The sequence below is a fragment of the Ochotona curzoniae genome, unplaced genomic scaffold (genome assembly GCF_017591425.1).
Source record: "Ochotona curzoniae isolate NIBS_2020 unplaced genomic scaffold, NIBS_Ocur_1.0 contig_430, whole genome shotgun sequence".
NCBI lineage: Eukaryota > Metazoa > Chordata > Mammalia > Lagomorpha > Ochotonidae > Ochotona > Ochotona curzoniae.
Window position 1 is genome coordinate 15,860,371 of NW_024466219.1, and position 13,503 is coordinate 15,873,873.

The 13,503-nt window shown below is 42.2% G+C and overlaps 2 protein-coding genes across 8 annotated transcripts in view; one reads left to right on the forward strand and one right to left on the reverse strand.

The window, feature by feature from the left end:
- Positions 1–227: 227 nt before the first annotated feature.
- FAM72A (family with sequence similarity 72 member A) lies at positions 228–12,482 on the reverse strand. 3 transcript variants are annotated; one of them, XM_040985280.1, is made up of 4 exons: positions 12,031–12,482; positions 8,953–9,030; positions 4,480–4,604; positions 228–791 (listed from the first exon to the last, which is right to left on the reverse strand). In XM_040985280.1, exons 1-4 carry the CDS (start codon positions 12,066–12,068, stop codon positions 697–699), a joined length of 336 nt encoding a protein of 111 aa, XP_040841214.1. In that variant the 5' UTR covers positions 12,069–12,482; the 3' UTR covers positions 228–696. The 3 variants fall into 3 exon arrangements, with proteins under 3 accessions (XP_040841214.1, XP_040841213.1, XP_040841215.1); XM_040985279.1 differs by having other exon boundaries at positions 11,917–12,482; XM_040985281.1 differs by lacking the exon at positions 4,480–4,604 and having other exon boundaries at positions 11,917–12,482.
- An 887-nt stretch (positions 12,483–13,369) lies between these two features.
- Positions 13,370–13,503, forward strand: part of SRGAP2 (SLIT-ROBO Rho GTPase activating protein 2) — a 243,698-nt gene continuing 243,564 nt past the window's right edge. For 2 of the 5 annotated variants that reach the window (XM_040985549.1, XM_040985551.1), the window contains exon 1: positions 13,370–13,477. The gene's annotated coding sequence lies outside the window, so the exon portion shown is untranslated. The remainder of the gene's footprint in view (positions 13,478–13,503) is intronic. The other 3 variants (XM_040985548.1, XM_040985550.1, XM_040985547.1) reach the window with 2 other exon arrangements.

Sequence of the window (13,503 nt, forward strand, 5' to 3'; positions counted from 1 at the left end):
AGAAGCAGAGAGAAAGAGACATAGATGGAGAAATTTCCAATAGCTATTTCACTCCCCAAATGTCTGCAATAGCCAAAGCTGAGCTGGGCCAGACTAAAGCCAGGAGCCTAGAACCCAGGCCGGTTTTCCCACATGGATGGCAGGAAGTACTTGAGCCATCAACTGCCAACTCCTAGAGGGCACCCTACCAGGAAGCTGGGTAAGAAAAGGAACCGACGGGATTCAGTCCAGGCACTCACATATGAAGGTCCCAAGTGATGACTTGTGCTGTGCCACATGCCTCCCCCAACCACCTGTTTTTCAAAAAGCCTCTGTTGATACTCAGGTGAGCTTGATACATACATGTTTGATACCCATGTGGGTACTAATGCCCTTTATTCAGGAGTATAATTGTATCTGGAATTGAGTTTTAAGAAAAATTTTCCCAAAAGTTGAAAATAGCTGTGACTTGCAAAGTATCTTTCATCTAAATTTAATATACTTATACTAGGCAGAGGAGGAGGAAGAAGTAGAAATAGAAGAAAATTCTATCAGCATACATTCAATTGATGAAAATAAGTTGAGATAGCAAATAAATATTGTCTTCCAGAAGAGAAAGTCACTGGCAAATTCTTAGTAACAAGTTCAAGGTTGATCCATTAATATATTTTAACTAGGAAACAGTTATCACAGGAATGCTATATATCATAATTCCATTTATCTAATACACTCCTCCGCTGAGAGATCTAACACATCTTCATCAGCACTTTCTTCTACTTCTGGCAAATTTTCCCAAAGTAGGGCATTCACACCTGAAAACAAAAAGTCATAAAAGTTACTGTTGTTGCAAATCAGGAAATGACATGTGAACTTTTGGTAAGATTGTAATACAAACCTAGGGTTAGTAGAAAAGAGAACAGCAAAAACTACATACATTGTATTTACATGAAAACAAAATTGTGTAAGTAATCCATCTACCACACAGGCATTTATTTAAACCTTTTAAAGCAAGGGCTTACATTCCAGCATCTTAGAACTTGAAAGATCTCAGGGGTTACTCAAACCCTACCTCCTTTCTTCCTTATGCCAGAATCACTTTACGCTAACAATTCTGTAACCTATTTTAATGATCTTTAAGAATGGATACCTCACAGATTCTTTCAGATTAAGTGCCTCTTTGAAGAGAGTTGGGAAAGTACTGAATACATTTGCTGATGCTTCAAGAAGCGAAGACACGGCTGGTGTTGTTTCTCCAGTTTTTAAAAAGGAGAAGTTTTGGAGCCAGTTGTAAGATGGACTACAATCCTTAATGTAGGCAGGCTTGAGCTTACAGGGTTCCAAGTCAGAACTGTAAACTTCAACAATACTAGGTTGCAGGAATAAATCAAAAAGTAATTGAAAATCTTGTTGAGAAAGGATTGTGAGATACTATACAAAGAATCTAACACAGGTGTACTCAGCCACAAGGATTTCAAGATTTTTTTTTTACACCAAAATAAACTTTTAGTTCGATTTTCTGTGAACTTTTAAAGTACCCGTATATAGCATAAGACTAAACATATGGTAGAACATAATGAGATGGCTTATTCTGGGCACATACTGTATTTCAACTTAAAAGCATCAAATTGAAAAAATTAAATTCTAGGGAGCCAAATGAAATTCAACATGAAAAATTAATCTCAGGCTGCCCACTTGTCAGTGTGGGCACAAGCAGAACTCAGCGGCCGTGGATGCTCACTGCAGCCACATGACCAAATGGAGTGAACCGGCACTTGGAGATTTGGCTTGAATCTAATTTTCATTGCTTCTAGTACACTGTAGATGATTTTACTATTTTCTCACAAATGTATGCAACCATAGGCAAAATCTACTATTGTTTTGTGTATTTAAAACTTTATAGCAGAGTAGTAAGCCATGCATCTTTTCTAACTTGCTTCTCCCCCCACACCACTATGCTTTGGAGGTTTACGCTGCTATGTATAGACTTAACTCATTTATCTTTTATTTCTATGTTGTATTACATTGTATACAATGAAAATTAAAATGCATAAAGATTTTAAAGAGCTGAAGCCACTTGTTTTTCAAGTCATTTGCCAATTCCAGGGAATCTTAGCTGAGGTTCTTTCAGCCGCTTTGGGAAAGTTCTGAGCAATCCATGCAAAGGTTGGACTAGAACTCGGATCCTCCGGGGGTCTCTTTCAGTCTGACCACTCCAGAATGCTGCGGATCATATGCACCCATTTGGCTGCTACTGACTCAGGTGATTCAAGGAAAAAGTACATATGCTGTATTTCTGTGACAACAAAATTGTCTAAGTGATCCATCTACAGACATGTTGCAACGTCACGAAAAATTCCTTTTTATGGCAAGCATCTAGAAAATCCTACTTTTGATCACACTCTAAGGTCACAGAAGTTTAGTATTCTTGGAGCCAATATCCAAAGCCACGAAGCAGCTCAGTACAATTGGTTCAAAGAACAAAAAATAAACCAAGAGGTTGGATCTGACAGAAGCAGCACCTTCCTTTCTCTGTAAGGGAGGAAGGAAACCCTGGGACACATCTGTTTCTCATGGATTAGGTTCAGTGTGAATGTAAGAAAGCTGGGTTCTTCTCTTTGAAAAACTGACCAGGATTAAACAGTAAATCGAAATTGGAAACTCTCCACCCTGTGTTTTGAATCCTATGAAACAGGAAAAATAGTATCAAAGCAGAAACTCTCTTTAATGTACACGTGGAGCAACACAACTCAGCTTGGAATTCACGGATCTTTCGGCGTGTGAAGGAAAATCATGTTTTTTAAAAAAGGAATATATTTTTAGTTCCAAAGAAGACTAAATCATAGATTAAAAGCCTGGTATAAATGTCAAGTTAGATTGTCAAGTTTCCTAAAGTCACTTGGTCTATTGTGTAAATAGATATTTGATATGGAGAACATGCTCCTTGTAACAAAATTGAAGGCTACAGACTATTCGGAAGTATTACATAAATATTCTTTTCAAGAATTGGTAATTTTTAAAATTTGTCTATTTTTTGAAAAGCAACAAGATGGAGGGACACACAGACAGATACAAACAAAAAGGATCATCTATCGGAAGATTCACGTTCCCAAAGCCCACAATGACCAGAGCTGGGCCAGGCTGGCATTGGTAGGTGGGAACTCTTAAATCGTCCACGGGACTCAAGTACTCGAGCCATCACTTGTTGCCTCTTAGGGAATACATCAGCAGGAAGCTGGAATTGAAAGTGGAGGGGGGACTTGAACTCAGGTATACAATGGATGCAGGTATCCCAAGTGGCATCTAACATGCTGGACCAAAAGTCTGCTCAAGTACTACATTTTCTTATTAAAATGGTGAGTGTAATTTATTACATATTTCCTATGACTAAAATTCTATCATAATTTGTTGATATATGCATCAAGATATCTATTTTTACCATAAGGTACCACCAGATACAGAGGTTACCTAGATCTTCCTCCCAACCTTAAACACTCCAGCCTCTTCTTCCTCTCTTTCTTACATACACACATATCCATGAATACCTCACCATCAAATGTAATCTCCAAAAAAATTCTTAGTGGGAGTGAGAACTTAACATAGTGGTTAAGACATCCACACCAAGGCCGGGTACAACGGCTCAACAGCTAAATCCTGACATTACAAGCGCTGAGATCCCATATGGGTACAATTGCGTGTCCTGGCTGCTCCACTTCCCTTGCAGTTCCCTGCTTGTGGCCTGGAAATGCAGTGGAGGGTTCTGAACCCATTTGGGAGACCTGGAAGAAGCTCCTGGCTCTTGGCTTCAGATTGGCTCAGCTGTGGCTAGTGTGGCCATTTGGGGAGTAAACCAGTGGATGGAAGGTCTTTCTCTCTGTCCTTCTTTCTTTGTAAATCTGATCTGCCTTCCCAATGAAATAAATGAATCTAAAAAATCTAAAAATAAAAAAATACAAGACACCTTCACCCTGCCCTGGAGTATCTGGGTTTGATTTCAGGCTCCAGTTCCTGATGCCAAATGCAGATCCTGGAAGGCAGTAGTGAGGGTTCAATGATTGGCTTCCTGCCAGCCATATAGGAGAACTAGATTGAGTTCTAGCTTCTGGTTGAGGCCTAGGCCTGGCTCTGGCCTTGGCTGTTGTGAGCTAAGAAGTAAACCAGTGGACAGGAGCTCTTCCTTTGACTGTGGCCCTGAGGCTTCTCTAGAGTCAGAGTATGTATCAAAGCAGTAATCTGGAGCACTTAAAATGTTAATTTAAAAAAAGTCAAGAAATCCAACAAGGTTGAGGGCCTTAAGCACAATAATGAACATAGAGATGACCATGAATTTTGGTAACAGTTTTCATAAGTGAATGTTTCAGGAAAGTGGATTACAGTTTCACTTCAGCTGATCTGGTCTAGTTAAGAAGGTCTCAGAGGAATCCTGAAATGATCTGTCAGGGTTTTCCACTCAGTTGTTGATAGAGAGATGTCTTAGGGATGTGTAAGTCAATTGTTTCTTACCAGTGGAGTCTAGTCTGTTAATGTCATAAACTGCTTGGCTGTGAAACATCCAGAAGTGTCCATTGTTGCAAGAAAGAAGGCAGGAACTACATGGCACAATCACATGGTAACCTACAATGTTTCCGCTAAAAAAGAAAGTATTTGTGATTAGATACTATGTAATATCTGGACATGTAAGCTTTTTTATATAAAAAGGTAAATAGACTGTAGAATTTAGACTTCTCTTATTCCAAACTCTATTGCTAGTCTCTTGGGGGTGGGAGTTATTCTGAAATGGTTGCAACACTGCCAATCAAGTGGGGAAACAGTCTTTCGGCATTGCAAGATTATAGTAACAGTCTTGCATTTCTTTGCTAGTATTATTCTATTTGTTCTCCCTCCAAAGGTTAGCTTCTGGATGCTGTAAAATAATGATTTGCTTTGCTTTGCAAAGCATCCAAGATTGATGTTTTGTACCACATACTATTTTAAATAAATTTGAACCCGTGGGTAAAGGTTTATGGCATCCTCAGGACTGTGGCAAGTTGAGTTCTTCAATGTTCTAGTTCCACGCCAACACCTAAAAATGATCTCAACAGATGGAGGGGTAGGAAGACAGCATGAGTTCCTGTAAACCAAACACAAGCTGGTTGCTCTAATTTTAGTTAGTGTTTTTTGAAGGAATTCAGAAAGAAAGCAAATCCACAGCCTCTAGAGAAAGTCGAAAAAGTTTTTACTGTCTTCAGTATTACCCAGCTGATTTAAGTACCTCACTGTTTCATAAATTTTTTTACTAGTCACATATTAAATACAGTAAACATACAGACCATGTTTTGGGTAGTATTTTTTTAATAGCAATATGAATTGCTTTTATTTTGAGTTATAAAAACTCTTACTATAGCTCGGTCTCATCCTGCTGGATGTGGGAGTCAGTCACTTTTGTGAGACCCTATAAAGAATACTATAAAAGATACCAGCTCACCTAAAATACACCATCTTCTCATAAACAGCTTGAAAAGCAAATAAATGAAAACAAAAGTTGTTCTTGGGCTAGATCTGTCAGTCATTACAAGACCATATTGCAAGTGAAGCAAACTCTGTGGCTTGAAGTAGCACCTGTGTTCATTCATTCATCCATCCACCCTTTCATTGACTCAATAATGTTCAGTAAGCTTTTACTGTACACCAAGAGTAGTTCTAGGTAGTTCTAGGTACTTAGAATTCAGCAAGGAACAAAATGATGTTCTGGCTTTCATGGAGCTAACATTCTAACGGGGATAAATTATTATTTTGTTCTCTTGTTAATAAAACCCCATTCATTCAGTGGTTTCCTACTGCCCAGAAGTCATAACATCCCACTTTGTAACACCAGATGGAGTGCCGGCTATTCCACTTTCTATCCAGCTTCCTGCTAATGTGCCTACGCAGGTAGTGGAAGACATACGCAAGTGCTTGGGCAGTTTCTGACACTCACAAGGAGACTAAAGTGGAGTTCCTAGCTTCTGGCTTTAGCCTGGTCCAGTACTGACTGACTGTTGTGGCCATTTGGAGAGTAAACCAGTAGATGGAAGATCTCTCTCTCTCCCTCTGATTTCCCCCTTCTTTCTGGTGCTCTGTCTTTAAGATAACTAACTAAATAAATCTTACCAAGAAAGCAAGCCTTCCATACCAAGGTCTAGATCCACACCACTAGCCATTAGCCACATAGAGCTACTGAGCACTTGAAATAACGCTCGCCTGAATTGAGATGGGTTTAACAGCAAAGTGCATGCCAAATTTTGAAGAGTAAGAATATAGAATAGAATATAACATATTTTACTAATAATATGAAATGATAATATTTTGGATAATTGAGATAAAATATGATTAAAGTTACTTATACCTGTTTTTTTTTACTTTTCGAAATGCTGTGTTTCCAGGAAATTTTCAATTACATATGTGGCTTAGGTATTTCTACTGGGTGACACAGCTGTTGAGGATCTGTGTTCTGGGTATATCTCTAACCCACTCGTACCCTCCTCTTCTATTTCCATGTCTTAACCACACTAGCCATCAGCTTTTTCCTCCCATTTACTTATTCTTGTTTATTTGAAAACAGAGCTCTATGAACATTTGGGGTGAATCAGTATAGATTCAGAGACAGTCAAGGCTGGACTAGGCTGGGGAAAAAAAGTTCAATCTGGGTTCCCAGAGGTACTTGGAGAAGCACTTGCTGCCTCCTGGGGTGCAAATAGCAAATAGCAGGCACTTTGGGATGAGACCCAGGGGTCCCAGGTGGGGTCTTAACCACAGTGCCAAACGTCTACCCCTTTGGTCCCTTGAACATACAACCAACTTCCTTTAGCTTTTTATCTTTTTTAAAAAAAGATTTATTTTATTTTTGTTGGAAAGTAAATATACAGAAAGCAGGAGAGACAGATTCTGATTCACTTCCCAAGTGCTGCACTGGCTAGAGCTGAGCCGATCCGAAGCCGAGAGCCAGGAGCCTCTTCCAGGTCTCCCACATGCGTGCAGGGTCCCAAGGCCTTGAGCTGTCCTCAACTGCTTTCCCAGGCCACAAGCAGGGAGCTGGATGGGAAGTGAGGTGGCTGGGACAAGAATCAGTGCCCATATGGGATCCCAGCACGTGCAAATGAAAACTTTAGCCGCCAGGCTACCACTCTGGGCCTTAGTTTCTTAACTCCAGTGTTACCTCCTTATAAGAGGACTTCCCTGGCCATGATAGCTAACGTAGCTCCCATCCACTTTCCCATTTTCTATTTCATCACCACAAATTATTAATTTTTTTGAATTGTAAAGTCAGATACACAGAGAGGAGGAGAGATAGAGAGAAAGATCCGGAGCTGCGCCAATTCGAAGCCAGGAGCCTGGAGCCTCTTCCAGGTTTCCCACACAGGTGCAGGGTCCCAAGTTCTTGGGCCATCCTTGACTGCCTTCCCAGGCCACAAGCAGGGAAGCTGGACAGGAAGCAGGACCGCTAGGATTAGTACCATTGCTCACATGGGATCCTGGTGCATATAATGCGAGGACTTTAGCTGTTAGGCTACTGCACTGGGCCCGTATATTATTATTTCCTCTATAGTACTTCTGACCATATTAGGCATTTCTCTAATTGAATGATTGATTAATTTCCCACTAGAATATGATGCCCAAAGGATAGTGACTTAATCTTACTTATTGTGTTTTTGGTCCCTAACACATAATAGGTTCTCAATATACAATCTGAATAAATGAAATCAAAGTCATAAACCTATAAGAAGAGTTTGCTGATTTCAATCAGAAAGATTATAACTTATAATCCAAACGTCATTTGAATGAGAAAAATTGCAACTTTCTTTTCTCAAAACTGGGAGTAGTAACATAGATCTACAGCTAAAAAGACAACAGCAACAGCTCTTACATATGATGTAATTTATAGTTTATCATATCAGCCCTTTTAACTTTTACTATCATTAGGTCCTCGCAATTTTATAAGGTAAATAAAGAAGACACATCTATATAAAACAGAAATTAAATAAGGAGAGACCAGTGTTGTGGCCTGCAATGCCAGCACCCCATATGGGTGCTGGTTCAAGTTGCAGCCATTCCACTTCCCCGTTAGCTCCCTGTTAACATGCCTGGGAAAACAGTAGAAGATGGGCCAAGTACATGAGCTGCCGCACCTACATGTAAGACCTGGAGGAAGCTCCTGGTTCCTGGCTTCAACCTGGTTCAGCCCTTGCTGTTGCAGCCGTTTGAGGAGACAACAGCAAATGGATGATCTCTTTCTCTATCTGTCTCTCCTTCTCTCTGTGTAACTCTGCCTTTCAAATAAAACAAATAAACCTTTAAAACATTTGGATGATGCAGCCATTGGGATTAAGGTGCCCCTGGAGACACCCACATCTCATATTGGATGGCCAGGGTGAGTCCTGTCCTCTCTGCTTCCAATCCAGCTTCCTGCTAACGCGGCTTGGGAGGCAGCAGATACGATTCAAATGCTTGAGCCTCTGCTCTACTTGGGAGACCAGATGGAATTCTATGGTCCTGTCTTCAACCTTGCCCAACCCTGGCTGTTGTGGGCATTTGCGGCATGAAAGGTCTCTCTCTCTCTCTCAGTTGGCCTTTCAAATAGATGAAAATAAAACTTCATAAAGAAGAAATTAAATAAGGAAACAGAGGTTTTGAGGTTTAAACAGCTTAAAGATTACACAAAGAGGGATAAAACTTGAGCCCCAATCCGACGTTTATAAGCCCAAGTATGTACATTGGCTTGTTCTGAAAAATCAAAGCAGATACCTGTGAAGGCACTTTGAAAAATTACAAAATCATACACAAATGTGAAGTACCACAAACTCTTTTAACAAAACAGCTCAAAGTAACAAATGGCTTTTCAACGGCTCATTGCATGGGTTATGTCAGTGCTTGCTGCAGCCCACTGAACCTTTCTCTGTGCTTTTGTGTCAACATCCATCTTCTAAACCCAGAGCTGTCTGGAATACTGCCACAAATTACCATTTTAAACATGCGATGTCCTTCAGTTTACATCTGCAGATTTCAGTGAAATAGCTTCTTCCAATGAAGTCCACTGCACTGAGGATGGAAAAGTGCAGAGAAAATTAAATGAGCTTTAAAAGAAATGGTGAAAGAAATCCACAGAAACAAAAATTCCCATTCTAATCATTTGATTATGGAGAGAGACAGAGAAATCTCTACCATCTGCTGGTTCATTCCCCAAACGACCGCAAACACCCATAACCGGCAGCCACAGACTCCCTCGGGATCTTCCACATGGGTGCAGGGGCTCAAGAACTTAGTTTACCTTCTGGTGCCTTCCCAGGTACATTAGCAGGAAGCTGGACTGGAAGCAAGGTAGCCAGGACTTGAACTGGCACTCTGATATGAGATGCTGGTGTTATAATTAGTGACTTAACCTACTATACCACAACACCAGCCCTCATTGTGAGCATTTTCAAGTGTGCAGTTCAGAACTGTTAAGTATAGTCATGTTATCACACAAATTTTCCAGACCTTTTTCAACTTGTAAAACCGAAACCTAATACTTACTAAAAAAAAAACAAAAAAAAAAAACACCATTTCCCTTTCCCCCAGTTTCTGGTCAGCACTATTTTACTTTCTGTTTCTATGAATTAGACTATTTCAGGTGTCTTATATAAATAGAACCATACATTTGTCCTTCAGTGACTGCACTCATGGTGTAGCATGTAACAGAATTTTCTTCTTTTTTAAGGCTGAATAAATAATCTATTACATGTACACCACAATTTATTCATCCATCCCTTTTCCCAGTTGACAGGCTTTTTGATTGCTTTTAATTGTTAACAAAGCTGTTACGAATATGGATATGCAAATATCACTTCAAGATCTTATCTGAGGGGCTGGCATTTGGCACAGTTTGAAATGCCTGCACATAGCAGACTGGTCCACGTTCTGGCGCCTCTGCTTTGGGTTCACCTTCGTGCTAAGATCCACGTGGAGAGGCAGCAGGTGATAGCTCAAACACATGGATTCCTGCCACCCATGGGGGAGAAATGCATTGAATTGAGGGAAACTGGCTTTGATGTGCCTCAATCCTGGCTACTATATAAACTAGCTGATGGAAGATCTCTCTTTTAAATGAAAAATTTTTTTAAATGTTAAAAAGATCTTGATTTGAAATTTGTTGGATAAATATCCAGAAGTACATGAGAGTTTCAATTTTTCCACTAACTCACCATCAAATATACTTTTAATTGTGATGTAGCACAGACTTTGTAAAACCAAAGAACTGTAAGATATTCTACAGTAGGACCACAGTATATTTTGTAAGAATCAATTAATAACCTGAGCTTACACTAAATGTCTGACAAATCTTCCATCAAAAAAAAAAAAAATTCATTTGTGGGCTCAGCATGATAGCTTAGTAGCTAAATCCTGGCCTTGCAACCACTAGGATCCCATATGGGAACCATTTCATGTCGTTCCTGGCTGCTCCACTTCCCATCCAGCTTCCTACTTGTGGCCTGGGAAAGGAGTTGAGGATGGTCCACAAAGCCTTGGGACCTTGTATCCATGTGGGAGACCTGGAAGAGGCTCCTGGCTTCAGATTGGCTCAGCTCTGGCCATTGTGGCCATTTGGGGAGTGAACCAGCACATGGAAGATCTTTCCCTGTCTTTCCTTCTCTCTATATGTCTGCCTTTCCAATAAAAATAAATCTTAAAAAAAAAAGAAAATTTGTGTTTATTGATTCATACACATCAATACATTAATCCATTACAACTATAACTCCTCCAAAGAACAGTAGATATTAGAAAACATCTAATTCTATCCTAAACTCTGGTTTGACTTATAACAATTGACGTTTCTGAGGCTTTCATTGTCCGTCTTCTTACCTTACCACAACTTTTGCAAAAATGAATGGGTTAATATTTTAAGCATGTGTATGTACACACTACTAACAGGAACAAGTACTAGGCAGTAAATCATAAAATTTTAGCATCAATAAGTTTTGCTTTATTGCCTTGCCTTTTTTTTTTTTTTTTTTTGCAAAACAAGTAGGCACACACACAAATTTAAAATGTTAACCCATTTAACTGCAATACATTGGCTTTGCTCTTAGGCGTAACTATGCTTAAGCTAACACGCAAAAGGTTTCAAAGAGAGTTAGTAGTCACAGCTTTACTTGGGTGCATTTTAAAACCCTTAAAATCAGGTAAGGCACAGATAATGTTGTTTACATATAAAGAAAAAGTACCTTTTTGAGCTACAAAAATCTACTTTTGAGTGGAATAAAATGCTTCTTAATTAGATAGAGAGCCAATTCTTAAGGACTCTGTTCAAAAATGGATAGTGACTGAAAACGGATTTTAAAAGGGTTCGATTATGCAAATAAAGGAATTTTATCCCCAGTAGGCTTTGAAGGAGAAAAGAATTACTTTAATGCTAAGTCTCTATTTTTTTTCCCACACATAAAAAGCTTTGTAAATTCCAATCTCTCTCACTGAGTTCAATGGATAATGGTTCAGATTCAACATACCATTTACAAACCACATTAGAAAACGGGTCCTGGTTTGTGGGATGAAATTTAATGGGCAAAACGAAAAATGCTTAAATACCCTCTCCTGCAAAAGTCCTGCGAAAATCATGAATTTCTTCCAGTATCTAGGCCAGAGACTTGAATCAGTGACGGGTTGGATGGGCAGAGCACCGGCGCCAGGTACCCAATTTAAAGGACCGCAGTCACGTGGTTACCATTGAACTTAAGGCATTCAGTATGTCAGGACCGACTGCTTTGGCCCAACTCTGTCCGGACAGTCTGTCCACTTATACAGATACTCCAAGGGGGGCAGCAGCCAGCGAAGAGTGAGGCCCCAACATGATAACCCCCTGAGATTTGGGATCCAAGATCTAGGCCAGAGATCCCGGTCCTACACCTTGCCCGGCCGAGGCCACCACCGCCCACGTCCAGCTTAACTTACTTGGTCGGAGGGATGTCTGTTGAGAAAAGGTCTATTTCAGTGTCAGCCAGCAAAACAGCCTTCATCCCCCTGGAGCTGAGCACCTGTGTACAGAATCTGCAGCACAGGACCGACACGCAGCGGTCCTTGAAGCTGCAGCTGTCGGTGGTCATGGCGGCCCGGGGAAGACGAGACTTGGGGGCTTGGAGGACGCGATCGGGAGCACAGCCCTTCCCACAGTTACTGTCACGGGTACCAAAAAAAAAAAAAAAAAAAAAAAACCAGAACAAAACAAAAATCGAGTTGCGAGGTTTTCTCAGTCCTGAAAGCGAGTATAAGAGTCCATGTATTTATTGAGTGGGAGCTGGGAAGAGCAGTGAATTTAACCTTCTTTTTGACTTGGGGAGAAGGCAGTGGAGTTTACAAGGAAGCTCTCCACAGCTTTTCCTTGTTGCCTGCTGGAGGGATTCTCCAGCCCTGGACTCCCACCCCTTTATGGAAAGCGTCTCCCAGTCCCAGCGTCGAGCTCCTCCCGTGGAGCTCGCCAGTGCCTTGCTTCTCAGGATCGCGTCCTCGGCTCTCCCCAGCCTGGCTCCCCCCGGTCCTCGGCGCTGTGCGTGCGGGCAGCCCTGCGTGCTCTCGCTCCCGTCGGTTCCTTCGCGTCCTCCCCGCCCTTTGCTCCGTCCGGAGCCCCGCGGTCCGTTCCGGAGCGGTTGCTCCACAGAGAGCGGCGAGGCCGGCGGTGCGGGGCGGAGGTCGCCTGTTGGGCTGGGTCAGACACGGGCATCTGTCACCGAACACGCCGTTTTTGGCTTCTTCTTCCGCCGTCTCTGCCTCTGCCAGCCGGCTGTCAGTTTGAATTGCCAGCGCCATGCGCCGATTGGCAGAGCTGGAGTTCGCCCACGGCCCGCATTGGAAGGTCCCTGATCCGAGCTGAGTGGTCAGCAACCCGTACGTCCCGCCCCAGTAACGGTGCCGAGATCAGCTCGGATTTCTAATTGGACGATCATGGTTCCTCCTCTCATTTCATTGGTCAGTCTCGGAGTTTGACAAACCCTACTCCCGCCCTGATGTACGGGAAAGACACGCCCTAAACGCTTCTTATTGGATGTTGTTCCACAGTTCCCGCCGGGTTCTACTCTCTATTGGTTTAAATTCTCACTGCCGCCCCTCCCTTCTTCCCGGTCCAATTGGTCGTGCCTCCTTTCAAGAGTTGGGGTTTGGTCCCGCCCCCCCAGCTCTACTTTAGGCAACGCTAGCCGGGGGCGTAGCTGACTTGTGACCACGCCTAGTCAGTGACTGCTAGTCACACCTCCAAGTTTCGTCAGCTCCTCCCACTTATTCCCGGCCTCTCGGGACAAGCTATTCCTATTGGCTACAGACCCCATCGGTCGATAGAAAACGGGCGGTGATTGGCAGGAGGGTGGGCTCTGCTTCCCGGCGGGGTCCTGCGGAGTTGGCGGAGGCTCCTCAGGGGACTAGGGGGCCGATCTGCGTAGGAGCGGGTGGCGGGGAAGAGAAGGGGGAGAGCTCAGAGTGGGAAGCGGAGCCGCGGGCCTGGGACCCGTCGCGTCAGAGCCAGGTAAAGGCTCCTTCCCTCTCCCCTTT

Excerpts from the sequence above, each read along its gene's own strand:
- FAM72A (XM_040985279.1), bottom strand. The coding sequence starts at position 12,068 with ATGACCACCGACAGCTGCAGCTTCAAGGACCGCTGCGTGTCGGTCCTG. Across the intron at positions 9,031-11,916 it reads ACAGACATCCCTCCGACCAA|TGCAGTGGACTTCATTGGAA; the intron begins GTAAGTTAAGCT and ends TTCCATCCTCAG. Across the intron at positions 4,605-8,952 it reads GACATCGCATGTTTAAAATG|CGGAAACATTGTAGGTTACC; the intron begins GTAATTTGTGGC and ends TTTCTTTTTTAG.